The sequence below is a fragment of the Phycodurus eques genome, chromosome 6 (assembly GCF_024500275.1).
Source record: "Phycodurus eques isolate BA_2022a chromosome 6, UOR_Pequ_1.1, whole genome shotgun sequence".
NCBI lineage: Eukaryota > Metazoa > Chordata > Actinopteri > Syngnathiformes > Syngnathidae > Phycodurus > Phycodurus eques.
Window position 1 is genome coordinate 27,148,448 of NC_084530.1, and position 10,941 is coordinate 27,159,388.

At 41.6% G+C, this 10,941-nt stretch overlaps 1 protein-coding gene across 2 annotated transcripts; it reads right to left on the minus strand.

Moving 5' to 3' along the window:
* Window positions 1-123: 123 nt before the first annotated feature.
* LOC133404589 (mitochondrial glycine transporter B-like) lies at window positions 124-9,975 on the minus strand. 2 transcript variants are annotated; one of them, XM_061680626.1, is made up of 8 exons: window positions 9,673-9,975; window positions 9,461-9,584; window positions 4,062-4,186; window positions 3,753-3,837; window positions 2,976-3,155; window positions 2,679-2,847; window positions 2,430-2,593; window positions 124-2,009 (listed from the first exon to the last, which is right to left on the minus strand). In XM_061680626.1, the coding sequence occupies exons 2-8, from the start codon at window positions 9,473-9,475 to the stop codon at window positions 1,887-1,889; spliced, it is 861 nt and encodes a 286-aa protein (XP_061536610.1). In that variant the 5' UTR covers window positions 9,476-9,584; window positions 9,673-9,975; the 3' UTR covers window positions 124-1,886. The 2 variants fall into 2 exon arrangements, with proteins under 2 accessions (XP_061536610.1, XP_061536609.1); XM_061680625.1 differs by lacking the exons at window positions 9,461-9,584; window positions 9,673-9,975 and adding an exon at window positions 5,437-5,600.
* Between the last annotated feature and the right edge of the window lie 966 nt (window positions 9,976-10,941).

Below are 10,941 nucleotides of genomic sequence, written 5' to 3' on the forward strand. Positions count from 1 at the left end.
ATGAAATACTACAGCTGGCAAGTGGCATGTTTAAATCCACTGCATCTGTATTAAAAACAGATGACACATGGTTCCAACACATTTACTGAAAATGTATTTTTATTCACAATAGAAATTGACAGGCACAATGTCCGAACCAACACTGCACAGACCATGTACAATAACAAGGATCATATATTCACCATAGACGGAGACAGGAGTGCACTGTCAAATGACTGCAGTCACACGCCCACACTGAAGGATGATTAAGACACTGTTTCGCCAGCCTCCATGTCGCTACTAACTGCAGAAACATGTACTGGCAATACACGTATTTGGCAGTGTTTGCATGGACGTCAAAATACCAATAAATCACCTCTCTATAAGAAATATGTACAGCAAAGAGCCTTCAGTTGATTTTAACCAGTAAGTGGTGGTAAGTACATTTATGCTCACGTTCAGAAGACCAGAGAACATGTTTGTCAAGGTTAGCGGAGGAGGGAGGTCTTCATTTTGGATCATGATGCCATAAAATCAGTCAACTGGAGCGCTAATCGTCTCTACATAACAAAAGATCAGCATTAATACTGCACAGGAAACTCATTTACAACACATGGTAAGACTGCAACACTTTAATTCACCTTATGCGCGAACAATAGAGGTGCAACAATTAATCGATTAAATCGAATCAATCAAATTAAACTTTTTGTGATAATCGAATAACCGTTTAGACCTTTTGTTTTGCCTAAAATAGTCCAAATCCTCCAATTTCAGCCTCTTAACAGTAAATACTCTGGCTGGTTATCTTTGCGTTTAATCAAAATAAGCCATTTGCAAGCATCTGCTTTTACTTTGGAAAACAACGATCAAAATGTTTCCCTATTTCCTGACATGTACAGACCAAACCAGTAACTAAATCCTTATCAATTTATTTAAAAAATTATAATTTAATATATTATGAAAATAATTATTTGCAGCCGTAGTGTAAGCTGTAATTGAAATGTAGTTGAACCTGAAGCAGCCTCAGAAGTGTATCAAACTAGTAGCCCTTCGCATGGCTAACTACCCAAGAAGCAGCTCACAGTGTCAAAAAGTTTAGCGAGTACATCACTCCCTTTAGTGTGATACTGGTTAATTGTTCTTCATTTGGTTTTGTTTAATAATTAAACAACACAAACAATAAACAGTCATCAAAAGATTTTGCAATACATTTTAATGCAAAATAAAAAAAATTCTCCAATTATTCGATTAATTGACAGAAAAATCAATACTAAAAATATCTGATAGCCGCAAAAAAAAAATAATAATACAAATTCAATACTGAGCTCAGTAAACCCTATTTAGGTAAAACTGAACAGCAGGGGAAACAAAATACAAACTGCACTGCTATTGCCCTTTGAAAAGAAAAAAGAAAATATATTAAATAGAAATAGAAAAATCCTAGAATGAGTCTAAGGATGTTCCGAGTCACATAGCATGTTGTTTGACAAAATATTAGTTTTGGTGACCTTTTAAAGAATAGATTTGAGCAGTATAACAATAAGCCAAGATTTTTTTCCCCTTAATACATCTATGAGTATTTGTGATTGTCTGAGCTTTAAAACTAAACCAATTTTCTTATTGGGAGGTTGACTGGCGAGTAAGAAACCCTGCTCAAGTGTGTGCTCCTTCAAGAAATCTGGCAGAATCCAGTGCAGTTCTGCCTGTCAAGTGTTGCTACATTGTAGATATTGACGCACGACAAAGTTCAAAATCTCACACCCACAGATATTGTACACATTTTCACAAATAGTTTAGCATCAATAATTTAGCATCAAACGCACACACACACAGACACACACTCACTCACACGCAAGCGCTCTCACTCTACAGGCTCGATGATATTCCTGAAGGTCTCGCCCCCGTCTTCAGGACTTGAGGCCCATCCGAGCCATCAGCTGTTCATAGACAGTCCAGGCCATGGCGGCCATCAGAGTGCGGCGAAGGGACCGAGGTATGGCCCCGCGGAAAAAGCCGCTGAGACCGTGTTTCTGAGGAAGAAAACCAACAGCAAATGTTTCGTCTTTAATGCCTGAAATAATGGAAATAGAAATAATTTGGATGGAAGAATAATGGAAATTTCTGTGTACAGTGGTGATTTCAGATACAAGTTTGATTGATTCTGTGACAAGGCCTGACACGGAAGTAAATTCGGCTTTGCAACTCTTGTCAGAATAAAGTATGTACTATGTTACTTTTTGATTCAAATGCGAAAAATTTTTCAAACAAACTCATGGGTCAAGTCAATTCGAATCACCACTAATTTGTTCATAGCTCTACCCGTGTACAATACCACACATAATAAGAGCATTCAGCACACACAAGCCAATTTTTTCCTTGCTGTGGGTGGGGTCTCACACATTTTAAAGATGTTAAAAATCGCTAAGTGTGTACCCCAGCTTAACAGTCACCTCGTAGACGTAGCGAATAGCGTCCGTTGTGCTCCAGTGTGATGGGCTGACTTGAATGTGCGTCTTCACCACATCCGCAGGCTGCGTGACCAGCGACGCCATGACACCCGCCACCACGCCGCAGCTGAAGTTGACCAAGGGCATGTAGACTGACGACGTCACCTCTAATAAAATTAATTAAAAAACAACAACAAGAAAAAGCGTTAGCAGCGTGGTGTTGGCTTCTTGGGAGAATGTGTTGGTTCAGACCTGCAGGCAGCATCTTCTTGGCCTGGCTGTAGAACATGACGTAGATCCCGGAGAAGGGGGCGTCGCGCAGCAGCGTGGCGGTGAAGCCGGAGAACAGCGCTCTCACGCCCTCCGTCTTGTACATGCTCCTCAGAGCGCCGGTTACGCTCACGTAGTTGTAAAAGCCACTCTGGGACAAAAAAGTGACACTTCATCACTTTTTTATGGCTCCTCAGCTAATTAAACTATGTACACTTATCTATAGTGCCACGATGCGCTTTGCCAAGTTAGTGTTCGCTTCCAGTGTCTCACGTTTACCTCAAAGCGCGTTTTGATGACGGTGAACGGCAACATGCAGACGCCGGCCACCGCTCTGGCACCGGCCCCCAGCAGCACGGCCTCGCCGGCGTTGGGTGCCCGGTCCAGGAAGAAATGCTGCTTGAGCGAGTAGAAGGTGCTGAAGTATATGCCCACACCGGGGATGCAGCGGACGAACGACTGCCAGGCAGAAATCGACACATCATCGTGTCGTCATTTCTTTTGCATCTGACTTTGCCAATTGTGGTTATGCATAAATGTGACAACTGTTGCACTCTGAAACTTATACAGTCATCAGCGACAACATTAGGTTCACCCGCACAGTCTGGAAGCAAAATATTTCAACATCTCACTTTTTTCCCCCAAACGAGCTGCGGACTCTTTGGGGGAGTGACGCAAAATATTATCTCATGTGGAGTCTCAATGTAGTATATTGGCTGTGTAAACTGTAAAAAGACAATATTATTTTTGCACTTGAAAGCCTGATTTCCACCATGAGGTGCGGTTCAGTTCAGTTCACAATTCGGATCAAGCAAACCCTGATCAAGCTTGCATATGCACCTGCTGCATCAGTTACTGCAATACCACGAGACGGGGCAGTGTATTGACAGTACTTGTAAACAAGAAACACTGAAAAGGCCACCGGTTTGTTGCAGTCGGATATTTTGGGTCTCTTTAAAAATGCAAACCTGCACTGTAGCAAACAGAACCGAATCGTATCACTTGATAAAAATGTGGCTAAACACTCAAAGCAGCCTTGCTGGGTCTGTTACTCACAGGGGAAACTCCTTTCCACAGGCTGAAGACACTTTCTGTCCTTATCACGTTGATGAAAACGCGAAACATGCCCACTTTTGGTGAACTAAAAGACAAAATACAAGGAAGGTTGGTCATACCTTAGCTATTGCAACATGGAATACAGTGTACAGTAAATAAGTATGTATCCTCGGTGACTGACACCGAGACTATGTTCCCTTTGTGGGTGACATGACAGCCTGCAAGCGTGTGCGCCCTTGTTAGCTTGTGCCAGGAAAGCACACCGAGTGTGTGTGTCAAAGAATGAAATGATTATTCACGCAAACACACCCTGGCTTGGCGGTGTTCTGCAAGGTCTGCAGCCGTGTCTTCACCAGATCCAGAGGCTGGAAGAGCAGCGTGGAGCATGTGCCGCTGAGGGAGCCGCACATGAAGGCTTTGAGAGCTGGATGGGCCTGAGGACACAAAAAGGATGGATGGAGAGATGAAGAAAGAGGAGAAGAGGGACAGAAAAAAGCACATACAGAGGGGAAAAGAGGAGAGGATGCGGGGGGGGGGGGGGACATTATGCTGGCAACGGTATCACAATGGGATGACATTTTATTGACCTAATTAAATCAGTCTAAATAAACGTGACTGAGTCACGGCTGTTTACTTGGTGTTATATCCTGGTGAATAAATACTCTTGAAAGAAGGACGTGTGCCACCCATGCAGCCACGATGACGGACATGTGTACAGAGAGTCCGCGCACACACACACACACACACACACACACACATTCATGCAATAAAAGGTGAAATTGCAAGACAAGCGTGCGCGCACGCACATATCTTGGCACTCACACGCACACGAGTGGATGACGGGTAAGCGCCACACAAAGACGAACACACACTACTACACGCTCACACACTCTCTCACACACACACACACACAACTAAAGGTTGGATGCCAAGGGCTACGCGACACAAAGATAGAAAGACAAGCGCACACAAAATATAAGGTGAGATGTCAAGATTGTGCTGCACAAAAATAGAAAGTAAAAAAAAAAAAAAAAAAATACAACAATAAAAGTGGGATGTCAACAGTGGTTCTGCACTTAGAACAACACTGTCTCTCTCCTGATACACACACACACTAAAGATGGAATGCCAAGGGTTGTACTGCACGAAGAGAAAGACACTTGCACGCAATAAAAGGTGGGATGTCAAGGTTGTGCTGCACAAAGATGGAAAAACAAGAACAAACAAACGCACGCACTCACACACACAATAAAAGTCAAAGCTTGTGCTGCATGAAGAGGAAACCACTCGCACACGCACACACAAGGTAAGATCTCAAGCGTGCTGAACAGCGATAGATAGACAATTGACAATAAGACAAGAGACAAGACAATAATGCAAAGACACACACTATACAAAGGTGTTATGTCAAAGGTTGTGCTGCACAAAGATAAAGAGACCAGAATACATAAACAAACACAATTGAAAAAAATAAACACACAATAATGGTGAGATGTTGTGCAGCACAACGAGAGGAAAACAAGAACACCCGTTGGTACAAAGGAGGTGTTGAATAGCATTCGACGTGGAGACGAAATGTGAAGCCTCGTGGATAAACAGGCTAGTGCTGTTGAAGGTAAACAGCCACACAAATACATCAGAGCGCGTCAACAATGTGGTCAAGTCCTCCACTTCGATGTCCTACCTTCCCCCCCAAACTGCTTGACCCTGCGCTGGAAGGCTGGTGTTTTTTCTGCATGTTGCCCCAGTTCACCTCACACTATGAAGTGATGGTGCCGTCGCAAAGTGCATGTCAGCGCATGAAGCATCACTGGCTGCCACAGACACCCAAAAAAAACAAACAAACAAAAAAAAAAGAATAAAAAAGGCTCTTCGGAAGCTGGCTCGTCGTCCGCCCTCCCCCGGTTTTGTCGCCAAAAGCAGAGGCTTATAATCTGGGCGACGCTTTCCACGGGCTTCTATCTTTATCTCGCGGAGACACACTCGCACATGTGCCCGCCCCTCTCGCTGCTGCGCCGCATCTTTGTCAAATGGCATGAGTCATGGCATGCTGCTCTGTGTGTTGCATGGACTCGAAATGGATGTACGGCGCGCTTTAATGGACGCGTCCTTTTCGGGCAAGATGACGGTGGAACCTCCAAGGCGCTGTGATGCGGCATATCAGTATGCCGTGAGAGATCATCAGGTGTGCACAGGAAATTACCCAGTTTCACTTTACTGGTCCGAAAAGTCATTATTTACAACAAACAAAGTACATTGGACCCCCGTATACTCGCTTTTTGGCATCTGGAGGCATCCGTGGATTTTTTTCTTTTCTTTTTTTGTCCTTTTTAAATTTTTAATCAGAGGACCCTTGACCTGCATGCTTTTTCTCCTGTCCGATCCCCGCAGGGTGTAGCACTACTGCCCCATATCTAATGTTTCATTATTCTAGATATGTAATGATTTACTTTTCTCATCTTAATTACAATTAGTGATTTGTCTTCTGTCTTCGTTTCTCACTCCCCTCTAGAAACTTTGTTCTGTTTGACTGGTCGACTCTGATTCTCAATAAATACCAATTATAATACTAAGAAACCACAGTGGCAGCTTAAAAACTCCACTGTGACACAGTAAAACTGTTCCGGCATGAAAGGGATACAGATCCTCCATTTCAGCTTGACCTAACAGCCGAACAGGACGAAAAAAAAAAAATAATAATAATAATGTTATTTGTGAATTTTTGGGGGAAGGGGCCTATTGGCGTTATATCACCACGTATGCAATAATTTTTAGCTAAAAAACAATAAATTTAAAAAATGTCAATTCAAATATCATTCCATTCAGGGTCGCCATTTTCCCATAGAAAATAATGGAAGTAGAACGAATCTGTTCCAGAAGGATACTATTCCATTATAAAGCCTGTACAGTAGTACAGTGGACCCCCGCTATTTACAGGGGTTAGGGACCAGGCCCGACCGCCAATAGCATAAAGCCGCCTATAATTAACGCCTATTATACAACCCCAATTCCAATTAAGTTGGGACGTTGTGTTAAACATATATTAAAAAAAGAATACAATTATTTCCATATCATGTTCCACTTATATTTAATTGAATACACTACAAAGACAAGATACTTAATGTTCAAACTGATCAACTTGATTGTTTTTAACAAATAATCATTAACTTAGAATTTTATGGCTGCAACGCGTTCCAAAAAAGCTGGGACAGGGGGCAAAAACAACTGAGAAAGTTGAGGAATGCTCATCAAACACCTGTTTGGAACATCCCACAGGTGAACAGGCTAATTGGGAACAGTTGGGTGCCATGATTGGGTATAAAAGGAGCTTGCCTGAATTGCTCAGTCATTCACAAGCAAAGATAGGGTGAGATGCACCTTTTTGTGAACAAGCGCTTGAGAAAATAGTCCAACAGTTCAAGGACAATGTACCTCAATGTACAATTGCAAGGAATTTAGGGATTCTCTACGATTTCTCTTCTCATCTACGGTCCATAATATCGTCAAAAGCTTCAGAGAATCTGGAGAAATCACTGCATGTAAGCGGCAAGGCCGAAAACCAACACTGAATACCCGTGACCGTCGATCCCTCAGACGGCACTGTATCAAAAACTGACATCAATGTGTAAAGGATATCACCACATGGGCTCAGGAACACTTCAGAAAACCAATGTCAGTAAATACAGTTTGGCGCTACACCCGTAAGTGCAACTTGAAACTCTACTATGCAAAGCAAAAGCCATTTATCAACAACACCCAGAAACGCTGCCGGCTTCTCTGGGCCCGAGCTTATCTAAGATGGACCAATGCAAAGTGGAAAAGTGTTCTGTGGTCCGACGAGTCCACATTTTAAATTGTTTTTGGATATTGTGGACGTCGTGTCCTCCGGGTCAAAGAGGAAAAGTATCATCCGGACTGTTATGGATGCAAAGTTCAAAAGCCAGCATCTTTGATGGTATGGGGGCTGTGTTAGTGCCAATGGCATGGGTAACTTACACATCTGTGAAGGCACCATTAATGCTGAAAGGTACATACAGGTTTTGGAGAAAATTACGCTGCCATCCAAGCGACGTCTTTTTTATGGACGGCCCTGCTTATTTAAGCAAGACAATGCCAAACCACATTCTGAACGTGTTACAACAGCGTGGCTTCGTAGTAAAAGAGTGCGGGTACTAGACTGGCCTGCCTGCATTATGAAGCATAAAATACGACAACGGAGACCCCGGACTGTTGAATAGCTGAAGCTGTACATCGAGCAAGAATGGGAAATAATTCCACCGACAAAGCCTCAACAATTAGTGTCCTCAGTTCCCAAACGTTCATTGTCAAATTGAATGTTGTCAAAAGAAAAGGTGATGTAACACAGTGGTAAACATGACCCTGTCCCAGCTTTTTGGGAACGTGTTGCAGCCATAAAATTCTAAGTTAATGATTATTTGCCAAAAACAATAAAGTTGATAAGTCTGAACATTAAATATCTTGTCTTTGTAGTGTATTCAATTAAGTACAGGTCGAACATGATTTGCAAATCACTGTATTCTGTTTTTATTTATGTTTATGTTTAACACAGTGTCCCAACTTCATTCAACTGAATAAAAAAACATTTTTATTGTCACTTTTTTTCAACTCAATAAATTATTGAATAAGTGGGGATATACCACGTATAAGCATTTTTGGGGGGTGGTTCCTGCCCCCAAAAAGAAAAATAATAAAAGTAAGGAAAGAAACTCACCCAAAAAAATCTGCGAATAGGTGAATGCAGGGGTCCACTTTATAGTTAATGCAAAGTGACATTAACATTCTTAACAGTCTTGCTGCGCAAGTTCAACATTCAAGGTACTACTTTAGGATGTAATATTTTTAACAGTGGTGAACCTCTTTTTACACTTGTGTGACAGTCATGCTTCACATTTGGCAATTGTCTTTAAAGGGGCTTGTGCAAATTCTGGGGGTACTTCCCAGGTGTCTTTTGCAAAAACAATTGATGCCATTTTGTTTTTGTGCCGTTTATGACACATTTATGCCATAATGCAAATGCTCCCAAGTTATCACAAAACATGAACCATTGTTGTCACACAGTAACTTGTCTGTTAATGACAACGCCATAACTTTATATAGACGGTGGTTTAATTATTAAACCTTAAGGAGACAGTGAAATGTAATACATTGTTGTTGTGTACAGCAGCTGCACAGTCAACCCTTACCGATTTGCGAACTTTCTTACAGAACATTTTACTGTACAATAAAACTTTAGCTTGCATGGTCGGATAAGTCAGTTCAGGTTGTCAAGATTTCCAGATGGATGTGGATATTCATGCAAATTTAAAATTATTTCTATATCTTAAGTTGTTTTATAAAAGGTGCATCTAGTAGGAAAACACACAGATTCATAATGTTGAAACTGCACTCATATGTGAATATTTGTAGTAATTTGCTCCAAAACGTTTGGGGGGAAATGTGGAATTGTCATTACTTATAGCTTATTAGGCTATGATCTATTATTTAATATACTTGGCAATTTCTTTTTTTTAATTCATAAAAATTTTGCAAGTTTGTTAACAACACTTATCTGTGGCGTGTTAAATTCATCTGCCATTTTAATTATTTTTTTTCCACTGGTAATATCGACAATTATTTAAAAAATAAAGGGTGTGTACTGCTCGCGAATTTATGCCATTTGCGGCTGGTGTTGATCCCAGCACACTCACCGCGGCGAACTCCATCCTCACGCCGCTCGAGCTGGATGCTGAGCCGGCAGGATCCTTCTCGCTGACCGCTCCCGTTTTGACGGCGCTCCGGAGGTGGACAGCGGCGGGCTAACTTCGGCTAATGCTAGCAGCCGGCCGGCGTGGGAAGGTGAAGCACGAGTTTAGCGCCGAGGTCAGCCGAAAGCAGTCGAAGTCGGACGGCTAGCACTCACTCGAAAGTAGAGTTAAGGTGTCACAAAGACGGCGTTCACCCCAAACATTTTCAAAAACGCCATGTTGTTGTTTGGGGACGTACACGGAATAGACTTTGACGTTTTCGCGTCGAGAGAACTTCCAAGTCTCACAATTTCTACCAGTTTTGACACACGCTACGTACAATAGTTGCAAGAAGCCAACGCTAAAATAATAACACAAATAGTGCCGCCAAAGGTCGTTTTTCGACTTCAGTGGCGAAGACTGACAGCGAGTGGACCCACTTTGCGAACGTGCTTCCGCTTCAAATTTAGGCGTGTCTGCTACACGTTACACTTCAAAATAAAAGGAATTGGAGCTTCAAAATAAAAGAACTTGGATGTGGAAATTATTTTTAAAAAATAAAAAATGCAACATTCACATTACACGTTTTGTAATTTTGTAGTTTTACGTCAGGCTTGCAATTTACAACGGAATGATCGACTGTTCAAAACATTAACTTATCCTTTAAAAACTTTCAACATTGGGCCCTTGGTATACCTTTCTATGTGATGAGTGACCGAAGATTACATTGTTTTTAGATTTTTTTTTTTTTTTTTTTTCATATTTATGGCCGAGAAGCCAAAACAAATTATCTACAGACTTTACCACTGTGTTGGCATAAGTTTGCAATAAGCTACGGTGCCATTTATGTACACATTTGTACAAAGGTGACGGAACAATTTGTGGGGTCAGTGCTCAGGGGTCACTGCCAACAAAGGCCAAACACACTCAACAATTAAATGCATTCTCTTCGTTGGGTTGCTACATATTATTTATAAAAAATAAATAAAAATAAAACACTCAGGTACCATCCAGTGCAACAAATAAGTGTGAAAATGTGACAAAAGGGCAAATCAAAGGCAGGCAAAAAAAATAAAGTGTGTGTGTGTTTGGGTCGACATTTGTATGTACAAACAGAATTCAATAGCAATCAGTCTTGTCAAAGATGAGAGGGTTTGGGTTTCTTCTCAATCTCAAAACATTGAACACATCACAAGAGTGTAGTTAGATTTCTTACATGGTGTATAACACCATTTGTCACATAAATTCAAATTTCCCCAATTCCCATTATTGTATTGTGCGTAGTATCTTTCCATAGTTGCTTACATTGAGGTACGTCATGACTCGGGAGTAGTCAACTTTCCCCACACGAAGATTTGTCGTAAAATAGTTCTTTTGAACACGTTTAATATTGATGATCGTCAGCCCCGAGCTGTTTCTTACCGTATGATCGGGACACATCCACT